The sequence below is a fragment of the Carcharodon carcharias genome, chromosome 4, assembly GCF_017639515.1.
Source record: "Carcharodon carcharias isolate sCarCar2 chromosome 4, sCarCar2.pri, whole genome shotgun sequence".
In the NCBI taxonomy this organism is placed as follows: Eukaryota; Metazoa; Chordata; class Chondrichthyes; order Lamniformes; family Lamnidae; genus Carcharodon; species Carcharodon carcharias.
In genome coordinates, this window is record NC_054470.1 from 96,224,320 (window position 1) to 96,247,238 (window position 22,919).

Genomic DNA, 22,919 nt, shown 5'->3' on the forward strand with positions numbered 1-22,919 from the left:
AAATAGGTGGGAAGGCAAGTGATGAGGATAATACAGAGTCTACAGAGGGATATATTCAGGTTAAGTGAATGGGCAAAAATATATGTGGGAAAATGTGAGGTTTTGCACTTTGACAGGAAAAATAGAGGAGCCAGATATTATTTAAATGGAGAAAGGCCACAAAAAGCTGCAGCACAGAGGGATTTGGGGGTCCTCATGCATGAATCCCCAAAAACTAACATACAAGTTCAGCAGTAATAGGGAAGGCAAATGGAATGTTGGCCTTTATTTCAAAGGGAATGGAGTATTAAAATAGGAAAGTCTTGCTAAAACTATACAATGCACTACTTGGGCCACACCTAGAATACTGTGAAACGTTTTGGTCCCCTTATCTAAGGAAAGATATACTGGCATTGGAGGCAGTCCAGAGAAGCTTCACTAGGTTGATATTTAGGGATTTTCTTATGAGGAGAGGTTGCGTAGGTTGGGCCTGTACTCATTGGAGTTTAGAAGAATGAGAGGTGACCTTATTGAAACATATAAGGCAGCATTTTCCCCCTGTCCGGGTTGGGAAGGGGTTGTGTGGGGGTGGGTGGATTCCCTATTGGCGCACCCAGTTGGGGGCGCGCCGCCATTTTACATGGGCAGGCCAATTAAGACCAGCCCAGTCTGGAAGGGGGCGGGAGGGGGGGGATTCCCTGAGCAGGTCTGTGTGCTCTTTCGCGCATGCGCGCGGAAGAGTGCACAGATCTCCCTGAGGCAAAGTGCTGCCTCAGGGAGATTGGTTGAACTTATAAAAATTTATTAAAGGTAAGAAAAAATTTTCCTCACGTCACCTCATGTGACACACGAGCTTGGACATGTCCATTACTTTTATTTTAAAATTTTCCGAACATTTCAAATCCCTCATGAAACCTCATCCCACCAGTGGATGAGGTTTCATGCTTTATCGGAAGGCCACCTGGGCTCTTTGTCTACCGGCCAACCTCAAGGTTGGATGGGCAAGTCCATTAATCATTTTAATTACTTTTTTAATGGCCTTAACAGGCCATTGACAGGTCGGCAGGTGTGCAGCCAACTCGGCTGCACGCCTGACGAACTGAAAATCTAAATGAGGTGGGGTGATGCCTGACGTCACCCTGCGTAATTTTATACGTCGGCAAGCGGGCCCCACCCCCACTCGCCGACTGGAGAATGCTGCCCATAAGATTCTTAGGGGGCTTGACAGGTCAGATGCTGGTAGGTTGTTTCCCCTTGTGGGAGAGTCTAGGACTAGAGGGCATAATCTCACAGTAAGGGGTCACCCATTTAAGGCAGAGATGAGAAGGAATTTCTTCTCTCAGCGGGTAGTGAATCGGTAGAATTCTTTACCACAGAGGGCTGTAGAGGCTGGGTCATTAAGTATATTCAAGCTGAGATGGACAGATTTTTTAATCAGTAAGGGAATCAAGGGTTATGGAGAAAAGGCAGGAAAGTGGAATTGAGGATTATCAGATCAACCATGACCTCAGCGAATGACAGAGCAGACTCGATGGGCTGAATGGCCTACTTCTGCTCCTATGTCTTATGGTTTTATAACTTTCTTTAAAAGAAAACCTATAAAATGTTAATGAAGTTGCTGTACCAATGAGCTCCTGTGGCATTGCTAATAGTGAGTTAGATGTTGCATTGTTGTTATGGAACAGGTTAGAGAGTCAGAGTTTGGATAGAGATTTGGAAAGGGCATGAAATAAGTATTTTTTGATTAATTCTTAGAAAATAAATGAGTGTTTTCCTCACCTATTGTAGCTGGATAAAAAAAAAGTGCGCAGCTGATAAAGATACACAGCTACAGAAATAAATGCTCGATGTACAGTCATTTTTGAATTCACAGTAGAAACAAAATATGCATGCACTGTAATCATTCCTTGCCATTCCCCTTTACCAACACCCCCATCCCCATCTCTATTAACTGAGCTAATCTCTCTCAGAAATAAAAAAAATCTTCAAATCCTTATCTAAACTAACTTCATGCTCCAATCTGTTTTGAAACCACTTAAATAATTGCTTAATTACTGTTACTCCCTGAGGAAAGACACGCTTCCCATTGTTCCACTGAGAAATTTATGTTGATGCATTTTACAATTTTTCTACAATGGAGACAGACAGACTCAGGCTGTAAAATAAGAGCAAAAGAAATAGGAGCAAGAGTAGGCCATTCGGCCCCTTCTGCCATTCAATAAGATCACGGCTGATCTAATTGTGGCCTTAACTTCTCCCTCCTGCCCATTCCATTAACCCTTGACTCTCTTGTGGGTCAAAAATCTATCTAACACAGCCCTGAATATATTCAATGACCCAGCCTCCACTGTACAGTTGTAACAATACTTCCCTAATATATCTATCACTCTTGCGATAAAGGCCAACATTCCATTTGCCTTCCCAATTACTCACCGTACCTGCATGCTAACTTTGTGTTTTGTATACGAGGACAACCAAATCTCTTTGTATCGCAGCATTCTGTAGTCTCTCTCCATTTAAACAATATTCTACTTTTCTATTCTTCCTACCAAAGTGGATAACCTCACATTTTTCCACATCATACTTCATCTGCCAATTCTTTTCCCCACGTTTGTAACCTAACTATATTCCTTTGCAGACTCTTTGTATCCTCCTCACAAATTGCTTTCCTATCTATCGTTGTATTGTCAGCAAATCTGGCTACATTAGACTTCATCCAAATCATTAATATAGATTGTAAATAGTTGAGATCCCAGCACTGATCCCTGTTGCATCCCACTAGTTACAGTGTGTCAACCTGGAAATGACCCATTTATTCAGATTCTCTATTTCCTGTTAGTTAACCAATCCTCTATCCATCCTAATATATTATCCTGCACATCATTTGCTGTCAGGAATGTTGGAGGCGTGGATGGGATGGGAGCCAAAGTTGGAGATTGAGGGGATTGGGGATGATCAGAGGAAGGGTCTGCAATTGCAGGGCTGCATGTGTCAGTGTTTGTGATGGGTGAAATCAGTTCTTACCTTGTGCAGTAACCTTTAATGTGGCACCTTATCAAATCCCTTTTGGGAATCAAAATTGACTACATCTACTAATCCTCTTATTCATCTTGATTGTTACATCCTCAAAGCACTCTAATAAATTTGTCAAATACGATCTCCCTTTCACAAAGGATGTTGACTTTGCTTGATTATATTATGACTTCCTAAATGTTCTTCAACAAGTTCCTTAATAATGGATTCCATGGATTCCAGCATTTTTCCAATTACAGGTGTTCGAGTAACTGGCCTATAGTTTTCTGCTTTCTGACTCCCTCCTTTCTTGAATAGGAGCATCAGATTTCTGCTTTTCCAAACCACTGGGACCTTTCCAGAATCTAGGCAATTTTGGAAGATAACAACAAATACATCCACTATCTCTTTAGTCATCTTCGGGGTTGTAAGGACAGGCGAAGCTCCTAACTTTAAGTATTAGATCGGGAAATAAAACATCAATTCAAATCTAAGACTAAAGACAGAGTGCAAACACTACTGAAGGTGCTTAACACACACAAGACTTTGGCCCTGTAGTTTACTGGGGTTACCGAATTTACGATCAGGAAATAGTTTCCCCACCCGAATGCCATAGAATATCAATTCATGGCATGCATGTTTTTCTTTCCCCCACTCAAAAGATAGTGCGATTGACAGGCCTGGCTGCCAGAAGTGCTCCAGAAAAGGCCACAGCCCAGAAGCAAGATAGATTTGGTACATATTCGGCATAGACCTTGTGGGGTGGATGGAGAGAGATCAAAGACAAGTCAGTGGCTGGGGGAATTGGCAAGAAATCAGAGATAGGGCTGGACTGGGGAAAGATTGGGCAGAGCAGATGGAGACTGGATACAGAGGTGGAAGGGGTCGCGGGAGGTTTGGATTTCAGGTATGGTCAGGGGACTTGGGCGGTGCTGGCACTCGGGGGCAGAAATGCTGGGGTTGTGGGGGGAAGAGTTGAAGACTGAGGAGCTGGGGGAGAGATCGAAGGGAAGTCTGTGATCCCGGTGGGGCAGAGGGAACAGTAATTTTGAGGGGTACAGGATCGGTGATCATAAGGGGTCAATAATCATGAGTTGGACATGGCTGTTTCGTCTTGGAGGGCTGTGGGGCTCTTGAGGGATATCGTGGAGGGAGGGCATCGTTTGTAGTTAAAGCTTGGTTGGCCTAAAGGAAACACTCCTGATGCTCTTGGCCCTCAAACAGTTTTATAAAGGCACCTATCTGGTGGGTCTGGCCCTTATCGCCTCCTTTCAACCTTTTGGATTTCCTGAGGCCTCCTGAAAGTGAATTGGTCACCAGCGCACCCCCTCCACTGTCTCTATTGAAACTCGAATTGGATGGGTTTGAGGCAGGTTGAGTTACTATTTCAGGTTTTTAACATTTTAGCTTCCTACCCTACCTAAATCCACCTGCTTTTGGAATTAAAATTGCTCTTTTTGGATCCTTGCCATTGCATGGAACTGTAGATCTATAGGCCAGTAATAAATTAATGTTTAACTTGATGAAGCATGAGTATTCCCAAAAGGTGAATTCAATATTTGAGTTAAACCTGATGAAGCTTTTAAAAAGCCACCTCATTATACAGGACTATGTTGACTCTCAAAACCGGCTTGGCCCTCCTTTTTCTAAAAAAGATTCTCTCTCATTAATTCAATTCATGCTGTACAAATATTGTATGACATGCTCTGATTTCACAAACAAATCTGAAGACTTTTCATTACCAACATTTTGTTTAATTATTTACCTACAGTTGATTTCATGACTTTTAAAATCTAAACACTCAGAAAAAATACAAATTGGAAAGTTTTGAATTAACATTAAACTTTATGGTGAATTTTAAAAGGAGCAGAATGTGCTAAATATTTTGTCAACTGTTAAGCATGTTAATTATTCATTCACAGCTAAATAGATTACAAAAAACTGATTGAGCCCTAAACTCGGTTTGTGACAAGCGACTCAAGGGTAAATGGGGGAAGCACTTGATGCAAACATGTTTAAGGGAAAAAATAGTTTTCAGTTATACGTGGGTTTGGTGCCATCAAAGCCCACTAAGTCCGTCAGGCTCTTCCCAAAAAAAAACCTCAAAAGCTTATTCTTGCCGACTGTTTAGTGTCTATTACATTATAGAAGGGATATGGGCAGAGACTACTGAAAAAAAACAGGAAGATTGAAGAAATAATACATTCAAACCGGCAGGATAAAATTAAACTGCACAATTTAGTCCATAGCAAATAGAGTCAGAAAGAACACAATAAGTTGAAAACATGTCTGATATTTTGGCACAGTAATGTTACTGTTTTGCAACATCTATTAAATAATAAAATGCTGAATGGATTCCAGTATTCCATCTCAAAATGCATTGAAAAATTCTGTCAGGCTATCAATGGGAAATCCCTAGTTAAAAGTATCATGGAGCAACTGTTGTGCCTGCCAATAACATCAGGGTTTGGATCTTCCGAGCAGCGGCGATGATTGTTGGATTGCTGCTTCCCTCGAAAATTCCGACTCAACATTCCTGCGCATTTCTTTACAGTCTTCTGAGCCTGGCTTTCCCAGAAATGCAGCACAGCGTCCATCAGGGAGCTCCATCGAAGCAGAGTAAAGCCAGGGGAAGACAAGAAATGCCCCCTTTTTACAGCACTAGCTGTCATATGGCAAGTTTAAATTTCCAGTTTGAATATTAGTGAATGGATGAGAGAATAGGCGAGTGGATGAATGGGTGAGTGAACACATAAGTAGGTAGTGTGGGTGAGGTGAGTGAGAGGCTGAGGTGGGTCAGTGGGAGATGGGCTGGGAGGAGGAATTGGGTTTGGTCGGGAGGGGTATTCATGCAGGATGATGGGGGTGGGGGGGGAGTCAGGGGTGTAATGGGAAGATTAGTTGTGGAATTACCGAGTTAGTCAGGGTTTTAATCTATCTAACATGAGTCCCGCAGAACTGTCCCAACTCTCTGACTCTAATGCAGAGTTGGATACATTCACGGGGGTTCCCAGGCTTCAGGAGAAGTACCCATCGGAAACTGAAATTTCTTGAGCAATTCCCTCATAGGTGTGTGCATCAAGACTTCCGCAGGGTCCCAGTATGCATCTCTGGTTGTGCATCCTGTCTCTGATAATCAAGAGACTGGAAGATTTGGCCCCATGATTGACATTAACAATATGACTATATGTAACAGTAGTGCAAAATCTAACACTAGGACTGCGTTCGTGGCTGAGAGTCAGTGTACAATTGCACCAAAAAGATACTGGTGGCCAGCTCAAGAAGTCATTATCAAAGGATCTCCAGGTAGAGGTGAAATAGAAGCTTTTTTAATGAAATTAGTCACCAAATCAAATAAACAGTTCTTGCTGGAGGTCAATCATCTCAATTGCAGGATATTACTGCAAGAGTTAATCCGGATAGTGTCCGAGGTCCTACCATCTTCAGCTGCTTCGTCAATGGCTTTTTCCATCATAAGGTCAGAAGTGGACAAGTTCACTGATTGTACAACATTCATCATCATTCGTGACTCTCAGCTACTGAAGCAGTCTATGTCCAAATGCAGCAAGACCTGGACAATATCCAGGCTTTGGCTGATAAATGGCAAGTAACATTTGTGCCACACAAGTGCCAGGCACTAACCATCTCCAACAAGTGAGAATCTACCATCACCCCTTCACATTCAATGGCATTGCCATCGCTGAATCACCTATCAACATCCTGGGGGTTACCATTGGCTAGAAGCCGAACTGAACAAGACATATACATACTGTGACCACAAGAGCAGGTCAAAGGCTAGGAATCCTGCAGCCATTAACTCACCTCCTGACTCCCCAAAGCTAGTCCTCCATCTTTTTTCTCATTCATGGGATGTGGGCTTCGTTGGCTGGTCCAACATTTATTGCCCATCCCTAGTTGCCCTTGAGAAGGTGGTGGTGAGTTGCCTTCTTGAACTGCTGCAGTGAATGCGGTGTAGAAACATCACAGTGCTGTTAGGAAGGGAGTTCCAGGATTTTGAATCAGCAACAGTGAAGGAACGGCAATATATTTCCAAGTCAGGATGGTAAGTGACTTGGAGGCGAACTTCTAGGTGGAGGTGTTCTCATCTATCTGCTGCCCTAGTCTTTCTAGATGGTAGTGGTCATGGGTTTGGAAGGTACTGTCGAATGAGCCTAGGTGAATTTCTGCAGTGCATCTTGTAGATGGTACACACTGTTGCTACTGTGCGTCGGTGGTGGAGGGAGTAAATGTTTGTGGATGTGGTGCCAATCAAGCAGACTGCTTTGTCCTGGACGGTATCAAGCTTATTAAGAGTTGGGGGAGATGCACTCATCCAGGCAAGTGGGGAGTATTCCATCACACTCCTGACTTGTGCCTTGTAGATGGGTAGACAGGCTTTGGGGAGTCAGGGGGTGAGTTACTCGTCATACGATTCCTAGCCTCTGACCTGCTGTTGTAGTCTCAGTATTTATATGGCTAGTCCAGTTCGGTTTCTGGTCAATGGTAACCACTAGGTTGTTGATAGTGGGGGATTCAGTGATGGTAATGCCATTGAACATCAAAGGGTGATGGTTAGATTCTCTCTTGTTGGAAATGGTCATTTCTGGCACTTGTGTGGTGCGAATGTTACTTGCCACTTATCAGCCCAAGCCTGGATATTGTCCAGATTTTGCTGCATTTGGACATGGACTGCTTCAGTGTCTGAGAAATCACGAATGGTGCTGAACATTGTGCAATCATCAGTGAACATCCCCACTTCCGGCCTTATAGTGGAAGGAAGGTCATTGATGAAGATGCTGAAGATGGTTGGGCCAAGGATGCTACCCTGGGGCACTCCTGCGGTGATGTCCTGGAGCTGAGATGACTGACCTCCAACAACCACAACCATCTTCCTTTGTGCTATGTATGACTCCAACCAGCAGAGAGTTTTCCCCCTGATTCCCATTGGCACCAGTTTTGCTCGAGGCTGTAATGAGGTCAGGAGCTGAGTGGCCCTGGCAGAACCCAAACTGGTCATCAGGGAGCAGGTTATTGCTAAGCAAGTGCCACTTGATAGCACTGTTGATGACCCCTTCCATCACTGTACTGATGATCGAGTAGATTAATGGGGCAGTAATTTACCGGATTGGGTTTGTACTGTTTTTCGTGCACAGGACAAACCTGGGCAATTTTCCACATAACCAGGTAGATGCCAATATTGTCGCTGTAATGGAACACCTTGGCTAGGGGCACAGCAAGTTCTGCAGCACAAGTCTTCAGTACTATTGCCGGAATATTGTCAAGGCCCAAAGCCTTTGCAGTATGCGGTGCCTTCAGCCGTTTTGTGATATCACGTGGAGTGAATCGAATTGGCTGAGGAATGGCATCTGTAATGTTGGGGACCTCTGGAAAAGGCAGAGATGGATCATCCACTTGGCACTTCTGGCTGAAGATTGAAGACTGCCTTATTTTTTGCACTGATGTTCTGGGCTCCTCCAACATTGAGGATGTGGATATTTGTGGAGCCTGCTCCTCCAGCGAGTTGTTTAATTGTCCACCACCATTCACAACTGGATGTGGCCTGGGCTGCAGAGTTTAGATCTGATCTATTGGTTGTGGGATTGCTTAGCTCTGTCTATCACTTGCTGCTTATACTGTTTAGTACGCATGTAGTCCTGTCTTATATCTTCAGCAGGTTGACACCTCATTTTTAGATATGCCTGGTGCTGCTCCTGGCATGCCCTCCTGCACTCTTCATTGAACCAGGGTTGATCCCCTGGCTTGATGGTAATGATAGATTGGGGGATATGCCAGACCATGAGGTTACAGATTGTTTTCGAGTACAATTCTGCTACTGCAGATGGCCCACAGCGCCTCATTGATGCCCAGTCTTGAGGTGCTAGATCTGTTCAAAATCTATACCATTTAGCACGGTGGCAGTGCTGCACAACACGATGGAGGGTATTCTCAATGTGAAGGAGGGACTTTGTCACCACAATGACTGTGAGACGTTCGCTCCTACCGATACTGTCATGCATTGATGCATCTGCAGCAGGCATGTTGGTAAGGAGGAGGTCAAGTATGTTTTTCCCTCTTGTTGGTTCCCTCACCAACTACCGCATACCCAGTCTAGCATCTATGTCATTTAGGACTCGGCCAGCTCGGTCAGTAGTGGTGCTACTGAGCCACTCTTGGTGATGGACCTTGAAGTCCCCCACCCAGAGTGCATTCTGCATCCTTGCCACCCTCAGTGCTTCCTCCAAGTGATGTTCAACATCAAGGAGTGCTGATTCATCACTTGAGGGAGGGCGGTATGTGTAATCAGCAAGAGGTTTCCTTGCCCATGTTTGACCTGATGCCATGAGACTTCATGAGGTCCAGAGTTGATGTTGAGGACTCCTAGGACAACTTCCTCCCGACTGCAAACTGTGCTGCCACCTCTACTGATGGTGATGGCGGTGTCTGGGACATTATCTGTAAGATATGATTCCGTGAGGATGACTATGTCAAGCTGTTGCTTGACTAGTCTGTGAGACAGTTCTCCCAATGTTGGCACTAGCCCCCAGATGTTAGTAAGGAGGAATATGCAGGGACGACTGGGCTGAGGTTGCCATTCTTGTTTCTGATGCCTAGGTCGATGCCAGGTGGCCTGTCCAGTTTCACTCTTTTTTTGTGAGTTTGTCATGGTTTGATACAACTGAGTGGCTTGCTAGGCCATTTTAAAGGCCATTTAAGAGTCAACCACATTGCTGTGGGTCTGGAGTCATATGTAGGCCAGACCAGGTAAGTATGACAGATTTCTTTCTCTCAAGGACATTAGTGAACCACACAACAATTGGCAATGGTTTCATGGTCATCATTATGCTTTTAATTCTAGATTTTTATTGAATGCAAATTCCACCATCTGCTGCGGTGGGATTCAAATCTGGGTCCCCAGACCATTTACCCTGGATCTCTGGATTACTGGTCCAGCGACAACACCACTATGCCATTGCCTCCCCATCCACAAGGCACAAGTCAGAAGTGTAATGGGATACTTTCCGCTTGCTCCAACAACACTCAAGAAGCTTGACACCATCCTGGGAAAAGCAGTCCGCTTGATTGGCACCCCTTCCACAAACATTCACACCTTCCACCACCGATGCCCAGTAGCAGTAGTGTGTACCATCTATAAGATGCAATGCAGAAACTCACCAAGGCTCCTTCAGCAGCACCTTCCAAACCCACGACTGCTACCATCTAGAAGGACAAGGGCAGCAGATATATGGGAACACCATAACCTGGAAGTTCCCCTCCAGGCCACTCACAATCCTTACTTGGAAATATTTTGCCATTTATTCATTGTCGCTGGGTCAAGATCCTGGAACTCCCTCCCTAATAGCACTGGGACTGCAGAGTTTCAAGGAGGCAGCTTACCACCATGTTCTCAAGGTCAACTAGGATTGGGCAAGTAACACCCACATCCTGTAAATGAATAAAAAAAGGTACACTGTTTGAAGAGGAACAGGGCCAAAATTCCCCGTTGTTACCTTCATTTTTGTGCAGTGTGATTATTTTAGCATCACGCACCTCCTGTGGAACAAAGCCTGTCTTCCAGTACAGAAGGAGGGGGTCATAAAGATGTGGCAATAGATGAGACTTTCTGTGAATGAGCAGTTTGGCTTCCATCCTTGCTGGCTATCCTTCTGTTTGCTCATCGGTCTATGGTCTTCACGAGCTCAAGTGATGAGAGTCCCTCATCTGACCTATCCATGACAGGAAGCTGCGGGGGAGGGCCAAGAGTGGACTGGGAGATGTCTGACTCACAGGAGCACAGCTGTGTGGCTCAGCGGGAGATCGGTTTACTTCTGTCAAAGACTACAACTGCAGAGGCAACTCCCAGGGAAGCCTTTGCTTGGGCCATACTTAAAAGACTCCATTTACTTGAAGACTGAGTGTACCCAGGGGCATAGTGTGGTTTCAGTGCCGGGGGATCTACGGTGGACATGATTTTCTCCATATGCCAGCAAAAGGTGGAGTGTAGGGAACATGGTTTTACCTTATTTTCATAGACCTCCCTAAGGTGTTCAATATTGTCATCAGAGCAAGGTTCTGCATGATATTTGTAAAAATTGGCTGTCCACCAAAGCTCCTCAACTTTAACCGCTCCTTCCATGACAACATGCACTGCATTGTACAGTTTGATGGCTCCACTTCTAACAATTTCAGAGTGAATAATGGAGTGAAACAGGGCTGTGTCCTAGACCCCCATTCTGTTCTCCATGCTCCAGATCTTCACCTTCCCTGCAGATATGGAAGGAATCTACTTGCATACTAGGTCATACGACAAGCTCTACAATATATTAAGACTGAAAGCGAAGACAAAAACACATCGTGTCCTGATCAGGGAACTCCTCTATGGTGATGCTGCACTACTTTCCGACATGGTAACTGAAATACAAAAGACTCATGGAATGCCTTGCCCATGCCTATAACTTGTTTTCCCTGATAAGCATCAAGAAAACTGTAGTCATGGGACAAGGCATTGCATCTCCACCCCAATCACATTAAATAACATTCCCACTGGACGTGGTTAGCAAATTCTGCTATCTCGGGTCCACAGTGACAGACAATCTGTCCCTTGACGCAGACCTTAATACATGCATAGGGAAAACAGCTACTATTTTTGTTCGACTTGCAAAACTTTCACAGGATATCACCAAGCTAATGGTTTAAAAGGCCTGTGCTCTCAACAATTAGCTGTATGGCTGTGAAACATGGGTGACTTCAAGCTATCAGGAGCTATCAATAATTTCCATCTTCACTGTCTGCGACACATAATGGGTATATCCTGGTAGGCCAGAATATTGAATGTGGCAGTCCTATCAAAGGCAGAGCTCCGAAATGTGTTGGCACTAATCAAACAGAGGCAGCTTTGATGGCTCGGGCACATCTGTAGGATGGACAATGATCATATACCCAAGGACCTTCAGTATGGCGAGATAGCCAGTGCCAGATGACCGGTGGGGCGCCCAAGGCTCTGCTTCAAGGATGCTTGCAAACATGACATTAAGGCCCTAAACATCGACTATCACCCCTGGGAGTCACTAGCTGGTAAAAGAGGGAAATTGCGACACCTCCTATGGGCTGGCATACACTAACACGATGATCAGTGGCTACAGCAGCTTGGCAACAGGCACAAATGTCAAAAATACAACCCACAACATCACTTGGCAGCTTCATGTGCAGCACTTGTGCTGCCTCTCAAGGACTAGCTTTCAGTCATCAGCAAAAGTGCACCAAATTAAGACACCCCTGCCTCAATGGATTATTTGCTGCATGTCCGTCATCTCTCAGACTATGGAATGCCAATAGGGTCAAAATATATTTACTTCTTAGCTAAAAACCATCAAAAAAAGATTAAGTGGACTAGCCAGGAATGGCCTACTCTTGTTCCTATTTCTTATGTTCTTATATTCCTCTCATTGCTGTCTGCAAGACTGTGCTCTGTGCAAAATGACTGCTACAATTGCAGAACAAGTCACCATACTATCGATTGGCTGTAAAGTACTTTTTGACTTCACATTGGCTGAAGCTTTCAGCCTCGTCCACAATAGTCAAATGTTACAGACGTCAGCTTTTCTCCACATAATTTCGCAAAGATGTTGGGCATTGAATCATACCTTTCTTGTCTAGTCTTCCTCCTTCTCCTATTGTTTTTGTGTCCTCCAATCTTCCTCCCTTTCTCTCCAGCTCTTACTTCCCTCCTCACCCTCACTGATCTTGTTTTAATTACCCACCACCTCTTATCGTGCTCCACTTCAAGTACTGTCAAGATTTGAATGCTTGTGTGCAGCATCACACATAATCAATGGAATTTTCAGTTCGGAGACTAACCAGCTTAAAATGAAAAATCCCCATTCATCTAGGGCACTATTAATATATCTTTAAAGTATTTGCAATTAAAACAATTTTTAAGAGGGAAACAAATTATACTACAATGATGGTGTGCAAATTCACTTTGTTAACTTTGTCCTAGATAGAATGGAGGAGCAAAAGCAGAGATTCTACTGTTATTTATTTAATGTGAGTCTGCTCATTAAAATGTCATAAGTTTAAATTTGTTCCGACACAATTGAAGTAAAACAATTCTTACCTGGTACATGTAAATAATGTTTGATGCCACAAATTTGGCACCATAGAGCAGTCCATCAGTCCATCTCACCTGGACAACTTCTCCCTCTGCTGGAGGACCAAGCTCTAAGCAATTTTTGCTCTACAAAGGTAAAAAGAAAACATTTGTTAAAAAAAACACTTGCATTTTTGTTAATCATCATTATTAAATTATGGCACTCTCAACACTGTTCTACAATAATGAAGTCACAGTACTGAAGTCCAACGGCGGGATTTTCTGCACCCGCCCACTGCCGGGATCTTCCCGTCCCGCTGCAAGTCAATGGAATTCTAGCTGGTGTGCTACCTCGCCTGCGGCAGGTCCCACCTACGGCAGGTCCCACCCGCGACAGGGCCAGAAAATCCCAGCCAAAGTGTGGAGGCGTAAGTGAAAGAAGCTGTACCTTGAAATTTTGAAATAGTGTATTATTTTGCATACGCACAGTTTTCATTATACTTTGGCAGAAGTTGAACCTCTACATATATAGAAATTCTTTTCATTCCTTTCATGATGCTGCCTGAACCTGACCTGCTGAGTATTTTCAGTATTTTCTCCTTTTACTTGCTCCTACTTTTGTATCTTGAGAAAGGTTCTTGTAGACTCAGGTCATCGTGGTTGGTGAAGCACCCTGATATCATAGAGTTCAATTGAACACTGCTGAAGACAAAATTATTTTCTTGGTAACATCTTGAAATTGGTCTGCTCTACTGGTAAAAAAGCAACCTGCACATTAATCAACATTTAACAACAGAAATGTGCCAAGATGTTTGAGGTTTTATTGTATGTTTGCACAGAGCCAGAATTTACTATTGCTATTAGGCTTGCCCTTGTGTGCTTAATTTCCGTGAGCTTTTGCCTAAGAGAATGCTGTTAGTAGGCGATGGAAATAGTCTGGGAACTGTGAGAACAGGGCACAAAACTATATGACCCTTAACCAATCAGATTGAAACACTATTAATTAAAGCAGAATCTGATCCAGAAAGTGCAGTGAGAATGGTAAATGTAATCTCCTATCAGGTACAACAGCAAAATAAAGAGGGGTAAGAAAGGCTGAATTGAGAGAGAGGTCAAAAATGTTAAAAGGCAATTTAAATTTAAAAAAATACAACTATTAAATACTGAAGAAATTAGCCTGCACACTTGTAAATGTTAATCATCCATCACAGAGATTTTCTGGCCGCAGTTAAAACTTACCATGCCATCTAAAAGAGTACCTGGATTGAAATGGGCAAGCCCTAACTTTCTTTGGTAAGCTTAGGTCACATCTGCCATGCAACGACAGCATCTTCATGCCATTCAATGCATTTGAATAGTGAGCATTTAAAGTACCTTTTTCATCCTACCAGCCATTACCAGGACTAGTGAGCAGTTTTTGAGAGCTATTGAACAGCAACTCCTGGATTATTGGGTTTAACCATTCATCAATCTTCACCTGAAGTTGCTGTACGATTTGCACTTTGATAGTGGTGACTGTCATTAGCACCACCTTCATTTTGACAATAGATTTTGGCCCATGGTGTAACGAAATAACTCACGTTAAAATGTATCAATTTCAGCTGCATATCATCGTGGCAAATATAGCACATAGCTCTTCACCCACCAAAATGCATTTGTCAAATAGCTTTCAAGAAAAGTGTTCGAGACTGGTCAACTCTCTTAGATGCTGTCTGTATTGCCCAATTTTCGTCGTAATTTACTATTTGAGAATACTAAAAGTAGAAAATGTAATATATTTTCAATTATATATACAATAACCCATTTTTTAGTATGTGATCATTTCCATGACAACAATACTCCAGCAGTTACTTCAATATGATTTACTTCATCACACGAGGAGCTAGAATCTATTGTCAAAACATTGATGAGGCTAATGGCGCTCACCATTATTTACATGTAAATCACACAGCAACTTCATAGGGAAATATATGGTCAATAAAAACAGAAAATGCTGAAAAAACTCAGCAGGTCTGGCAGCATCTGTGGACAGACAAACAGAATTAATGTTGCGAGTCCATATGACTTCTTCAGGACTGAAGCTTTTTCACAAGGGCCATCATCTCAGCATCTACCCTGTAAAACCCCATCAGAATCTTACATAAGATCAGATGAAAAATATTGCTCTACAGCTGAAATTCCAAATTCTTTTAAAACAAGGGGTAGGATTGCGAAGGCATGGGTAAGATCTGTGGCATTTGGGCAAACAGCAATTTTTCAAGTAAGTAAATAAAAATTCAGCAAGTCCATTAACCCAGCATGATCTACAGTAATGTACAAAGCATCGGCTCCATCACTACAAGCTTCTTTAAAATAATAGGTATAAGAAAAGTGTTAATTAAAAATTAGTATGTATGATAGAATCCTGTTTTTTGAGAAATGTTTATCTTGCGCAAGAATATTTGATGTTTTAAAGTTTTTTATCCTTCTGTCTTTGCAGGAATGTATGTCTGTAGACCAGTTTCACAATTCCTTCATGAAATAACTCACTTCTAAACATTCTATATTATAGTACTTGTTCAAAATTTCAAAAAGACCAACATCTATTTTCTTTCGAGCAAGAAAGAAGGTGAATGATTACAAAAAAACAGAAGGGCAAAATTGGTAGCCTTTTGTCAGCTTATGTGAATGCACAGCAGGCAATACTATTTAGAAACATGCAGAGCTCTTTTAGATTGTACCAGATGTTGCTTAGCTAGTAATGGCTGGTAGGATGAAAAAGGTACTTTAAATGTGCAGTTGACTTTGCTGCTTAAATTTTAACCATGGGAAGTGTTGAGTATTGGTTGCACATCAGCAAATGATCAAAACTCAAGATCATCTGGTAGCTGCAGCTACCAATCTTAAGGGTTAAGCAAAGAGACAACTGAAACAACAAAACTTACAGACTCACCCTGCTTAAACAAGGATCCTCACACACTAAACATTTGATCAAGGTAAAGATAAAAAGTGTATGTTTGCAGAACTTGACCGAATTACATGGTGAATTCTGTATTAATGTCAAAACATTATTTCACTCTAATTCAGATTCTGCAAGTACAGAAATAGGAAACCTTATGTATTCAAAAAAATTACATCAGCTGCACTTCTGTGATCCTGATGCCATTTTAATTTCACTCGTCAATTTTGGATATTGTAACCATACTTAGTAATCACAACTACATCCTTACTAGATTGTCCAAATAATTTTTTTTAACTCACTCATGGGATGTGGGCTTCACTGGCTACGCCAGCATTTATTGACTATCCCTAGTTGCCCTTGAAGGTGGTGGTGAGCTGCCTTCTTGAACCGCTGCAGTCCATGTGGTGTAGGTACACCCACAATGCTGTTAGGAAGGGAGTTCCAGGATTTTGACCCAGCGACAGCGAAGGAACAGCGATATATTTCCAACTCAGGATGGTGAGTGACTTGGAGGGAAACTTCCAGACGGTGGTGTTCCCATCTATCTGCTGCCCTTGTCCTTCTAGATGGTAGTGGTCGTGGGTTTGGATGGTGCTGTCTAAGGTGGCTTGGTGAGTTGCTGCAGTACATCTTGTAGATGGTACGCACTGTTGGTACTGTGCGTCGGCGGTGGAAGGAATGAATGTTTGTGGATGTGGTGCCAATCAAATGGGCTGCTTTGTCCTGGATGGTGTCAAGTTACTTGAGTGTTGTGGGAGCTGCACTCATCCAGACAAGTGGGGAGTATTCCATCACACTCCTGACTTGTGCCTTGTAGATGGTGGACAGGCTTTGGGAGTCAGGAGGCGAGTTACTCATCACAGGATTCCTACCTTCTGACCTGCTCTTGTAGTCACAGTATTTATATGGCTAGTCCAGTTCAGTTTCTGGTCAATAATAACCCCCCAGGATGTTGGTAGTGGGGGATTCCGTGATGGTAATGCCATCAAACGACATGCGGATGGTTAGATTCTCTCTTGTTGCAGATGGTCATTGCCTGGCACTTGTGTGACGTGAATGTCACAGTCAACCTGTCAGCCAAGCATGGATATTGTCTTGCTGCATTTGGACATGGACAAAACTGGTGTGCAACAGAATGGTAGGGGTGATGTGGCATTGATCCTACAGAGGGATGATGTGAAAAGGGAATATGCAAGTGGGAACTCCACTCAATCTGCTCTCATGTCTGATTCGTTAACACCCTACACTCATTCCAACCCTGGCCCCCCAATCAGTCCCCGATGCCCAAGTCTGCACCTACACAAGTGACAGTGGTGCAGTTTTTGACGGGGATATCGGAGGTTTCAAAACCAGGAGGATTCATGTGTCAAAGGCATCTCAGCAGTCAGGATAGGGATCTGAGCAACCTGCCATTAATTCCATTGAAGCCACTGCACCACGCAGAAATGATAAGAAGTGCAAATTCATGAAATGGTAATTAACTGAAGGTATGCACATGGGTGTTTGACATAACACTATGTTGTTTAAGTTAACTTCTATGTATAATGGCGCATAAAATTTATTGATTAGCATCACTTCAGCAACTTGCCTATTATGCATCCTGTGTGCCAACTAGCACTTTCAGTTGTTTCATGATGAAGGGGAAAGGTTGCCCCGATGCTGAGTGCAGGTTGCAGGATTTCATTTATATTTTACCATGCGTGAATGTTCATGAATTTAAGAGTTGATGATGGATGCCCCATATTCATCTTCCTCCTCATCTTTGGACAAGGTGAATATTGAGGGGTGATGAGGCCCTTTGTCTTCCTCCACCTGCAAATCTTTCCGTGGCACAATACCATTTAAGAAGTAGCCACTGGTGAGACTGAGGCCATCTCCAGAACTATCTAGACACCTGAAGTCATCTTCAACATACCGATAGCTTGCTTTTTGATTCACCTCCTGGTCATGTGGGAAATTAACATAATTGTCAGCCCTGACAAACAATCCACCAATGACCTGCCTTTCCATTTAGGAGCAGCCAACTGAGAGATCCTGGATATGTCTCTGAGAGCTCTCTGGAGGTCTCCCAAAGGAGAAAAAGCTGAAGGTATGGTCACTTTCACAGCCACTAGTAATGCATGATCACCAGGTTGAGCTGGGGACAGGTCTTCCTGTAGAAGGCTGCAGATGTCTGCCACCATTTGATGTGACCACCTCGGCCTATGGAGAACAGCTCTTTTGAGAGTGCATGGAAGAGCATCTGTCTTTAAACCCTTTGACATGTGTAGCGCCTCCTATGATCTCGGCCCTTCTCTCCTTTGCACCACCTGCCTGTGCATATGATCTGATTTGTTCATAGTACATCAATCCTGCAGTGCGTGGTGATGGTCTTCCTTTTCTGATTTGGTGTCAAACATATCCAATTCATCTTCCATTACGATCTTGTCAATTTGAAAAGCTCCAAGGTTGAAAAAAACTGTAGATCCAAAAGCACCTTCTGCAAACGTTTGCCAGAGAAAACTGAAACATCAGCTCCAATAAGTGTTCATTGATTCACATGGGGCAAGGGGAAATTTAAATACCCACCTAAGCTGCTGCTCAAACTCACTGCCATTTCCCTGGTCAGTTTTCTGAGCCATGGTAAACCTGTGCTGCACAAACTAAATTTGCAGCCAAGTTAAAACAATTTGCAACGACCCAGTGACATTAATTGTACCAATAAGCACCCGCCTGCTTGCAATACTTAAATCTCCCAGCTCAGCATGTAAGTTTCTCACTAGCATCTAAATGCATCTTTGTTAAACCTGGAAGTGAGTGTGTTATTAAAGTAGCAGCAGTTTTTCCCTTGGGCAATATTACAGGGCTTTATGGTTAAAAATCTATAAGGGAGCTGTTGCCAAGTAGTTTACTTGTGCGTTTTGACCAAGCAGGTTTTTTTGGGGAGTGTTTTGTAAGACTGTTTCAAATATGCAATTTTAATCTTGTGTGTTTAAGTATTTTTTTCCTTCTTGTTAATAAATCTTTTAATTTTAACTTCCTAAAAGTGTTACTGGGATTCTATGCTTTGAGAATCAGTAGCTTTCACCTCATTTTCAAAATGCAAAACAAAAAAAAGTTATGATCAGTAAGATAAATTGCCCTGTGGGATTTGGCTTGCTCAGCGAATAACATCGGCTGCAGTCATAACAAATTTGGGGCTCTTCCCAGGATTTTAAATTCCTTGATTGAACAGGGATTTGTGAATTTAAAGGGTACGAGTAAGAGGAGAGTACTGAACTCATGAGTTTTATGTTGATTTTAAAGCGGTTGGACTACAACATGGCTTTGGCAATTGCTAACTTTTCAGGGAGTTGAAGATCTAACTGTGGAGTATTTGAAATCTTTGACTAAAACTCAGCTGAAAGAGTTAGCAGATGAAGCGCAGGTAGGAATAAAAGCAGAATTTCATAAGGCTGATATGATTAAAGTACTTAAGCAGCATTTAAAGTTAGAAGGGATGACACCTGAAACCAGTGTGTCACAGCTGAAGCCTTCAGTTGCAAATGAAGCAGCTTGATATGGAAAGAGACAGAAAAAGGCAGAAGTTTGAACTTGAAAAAGAAATGGAATTGAAAAGACCTGAATTAGAAGAAAAGGAAAAAGACAAATGAAAAAACTTGAAAAAGAAAAGGACAGATTAAAGGAAATAGAAACTAAAAAACGCTTCACAGGGAAAAGGAGGAGCAAGAAAACAAAAAAGAAAACATTGCAAGAAATGGAAATGCAAAAGCTTGAACTTCAGCTTGAGAGAAATCAGCAAGTGAGGAAAGAGAGGAGAGAGATAGAGAGCTTCAGGAAGAGAAAGAAGCCAGACAGACTGTCTAAGTGAAGCTTAGGATAAAGGATAGATAGTGATTCAGATGGTGACTTTGATTCCTTTGAGGAATTTGATTTAACTAAAATTATTCGGTTAGTACCTAAATTTAAACAAGATGGAGTTGAAAGATATCGCACCTCATTTGAAAAGATAGCTATAAAATTGAATTGGCTAAGGGGTGGTTAGACTATAATGCTGCAAAGCGTGTTGTCAGGTACAGCAATGAATGTGTATGCTAGCTTATCAGAGGAGCAATTAGCAGACTACAAGGTAGTAAAAAAAGGTAATACTAAATGGTTATGAGCTTGTCTCTGAAGTTTAAAACATAAGAAAGAGGCCTAAATCAGATATCTATAGAGTTGGCATGAGAAAAAAAAGCACTATGGGGGATCAATTGTTAGGGTATTAAAAACTTCGCTTTTGAAAATGTAAGAGAAATTATGATTCTGGAAGAATTTAGAAACAATATTCCAGTAACTATCAAGACATATTTAGATGAAAGATAAAGTAAAGTGATCAGGGAAGCTGCTGTTTTAGCCGATGCTTATATTTCACACAGACATTTGATTGTAGGAAAAGGATCACATGTGAGTCAGCAAGCGAATTGGAGGTATAGAAAACCTAATAATGGTAAAAGTGTTAGTGACAAGGAGCCAGTTGAAAGATGCCAGTCTCTTAAAGATGGAAAGGTGGAAGGCAAAGGTAAAGGAAGAAAAGTAGTATGTTACCATTGTAACAAGGCTGGACATACAGATCAAATTGTTGGAGGTTAAATAGGATAGGAACTCAGAAGACCTCTGTGACTAAAAGTACTTTGGGTTCTGAGACCCAAATGCAAGACAGACTAGTAGCCTTTGCACAGGTGAAAAAGGAAGGGTCAGTGTTAGCCAGAGAGTTGGGAATGAGTTCACAACCTGCCCAAGGAAGGTCTGATGGGCAAGTTACAGAAATGTTCAAAGATTGTATATGCGAAAAGAAGGTATATCTAGGAAGAGCAGGAAAGACTTAAGATATACAGGAGCTAGCTAGTCAATAATCTTATAGGTTACTGCCATTTGCTGTCAACAAGGGTTGCAGGGGAAAGTGTTAGTTAGTGGAATTCATGGAGGATTTAGGTCAATTTTATTACATAAAGTAAACTTAATGAATGATTTGAAAACAGGGGAGGTGATTGTTGGAGTGGTGGAGAAATTGCCTATTGCAGGGGTTCAATTTATTCTAGGGAATGATGTAGCTGGATCGCAAATATTGACTACACCTATTGTAGTAGAAGAACCTGTTGAGATACAAACAACAGAGGTTTTACAGAAAGAGCAATGTGTGGTGACGAGGTCACAGACACAAACATAAACAGAAAGACGAAGAATCTAAAAGACAGGGGATGTTACTGAACCACAGTTGGTTGAATCAATCTTTGAAAAGATTACTCGGGAAGTTAAGATTAGCAAGAATGAGACTAAGGTGTTTACTTCCTTGAAGTTAGTGGAGTTACAGCAGCAGGATCCAGACTTAAAGCAATTATACCAGATAGCTCATTCTGAAACAAAAGCAGAATACATTCCAGAGTGTTATTACCTTAAAGACAATGTGTTAATGAGGAAATGGAGACCGCCTTATGTCCCGACAGATGAAAAGTGCGTGATAGTGCACCAAGCAGCGATACCATCTGGGTACCAGAATGAAATTTTAAGAACGGCTCATGAAATCCCATGGCTGGACATTTGGGAATTAGGAAAATTCAAGCTAAGATAGAAAAACATTTCTATTGGCCTGGACTACATAAAGATGTAGTCACGTTCGTTAAACGTGCCACACATGTCAAGTGATATGAAAACCTCAAGCAGTAATTAATCCTGCACCTTTGATTCCAATTACATTGTTTGAGGAACATTTTAGCAGGGTCCTGATCGATTATGTAGGACCACAAGATTAAAAATTGGTATTTACTGATAATCATCAAGTGGCCCCACGAGATCCAAAAGTAAAAGCTATTGTAAAGTTCCCAGTGCCTATAACAAAATGGGAAGTTTTGAGATTTCTGGGCTTGAGTGGATTTTATTAGAAATTTGTACCCAAATTCAGCAGTGTAGTCGCTCCTCTGGCTGGATTATTGAAAAAGAACAGGAGGTTCCAATGGACACAGGAGCGTCAGGCTACATTTGACAGCTTGAAAGCTGTACTAATCACTACAACTGTTTTAGCAGCACCTGGTCATACAAAGCAGTTTAAAATAGTTGTTAACGCCAGTGACGTGGGTGTTGGTGCTGCATTGCTGCAGGAAGGTGAACTGGGACTTGAAAAAATCAGTGGGGTATTTCTCACAGAAGTTGAATGTGCATTGGAATCTAGGATTTGGCTTGCTCAGCAAATAACATTGGCTGCGGTCATAACAGTAGAAGAGACCAAAATTATATCCTATAAATATAACATAGTCACCAATACCTCTAATATAGAATTCTGGAGGGACTTCCCTTTCCAGCAAGTGGCTAGAATGTGGAACTCATTAAATGGAGCAGTCAAGGCAAAGGGCATGGATGGATATAAGGGGAGTCCAGACAGGTACCACATGGGAGAATGGAATCAAAGAATATGCTGATAGGATTAGACGATGTGTGACGGCAGGAGGCTTGTGTGGAGTACAAATGCCAGAATAAACCTTTTGCACCGAATGACCTGCTTTTGTGAAATGTCATCGACCTGGAACATTAACTCGGTTTCTCTCTCCCACAGATGTTGGCAGACCTGCTCAGTATTTCCTGTTTATATTTCAGATGTCCAGTATCTGCATTACTTTGCTTTTTATGTTGTGGTCTGTTTCTGTGCTGTGGATTCTATGTAACTCTACAGAGAGACACAACCTTTTGTTCAGCTGATGGTGGTTAGTTTGAGCCAGTTTCATTTGTAACATCTAATTCTTCCAAAGCCTATAGGATCATATGGAGAAAGGTGGAGACAAATAAAATAGGTCCCCATAAAAAATTGCAGCTGCTATAAGTCACAGGTCTTGGGGATATGCTAACATAGTTAGTACTCATGTTCCTGGACTAGTAACGCGATGTTGG

The 22,919-nt window shown here is 42.4% G+C and overlaps 1 protein-coding gene across 6 annotated transcripts in view; it reads right to left on the reverse strand.

The window, feature by feature from the left end:
• Positions 1-22,919, reverse strand: part of LOC121276875 (lysine-specific demethylase 4C-like) — a 458,082-nt gene that overhangs the window by 36,821 nt on the left and 398,342 nt on the right. For all 6 annotated transcript variants that reach the window (XM_041185473.1, XM_041185475.1, XM_041185474.1 and 3 more), the window contains one exon: positions 13,106-13,225. In XM_041185473.1, the coding sequence (XP_041041407.1) occupies positions 13,106-13,225 (120 nt within the window). The remainder of the gene's footprint in view (positions 1-13,105; positions 13,226-22,919) is intronic.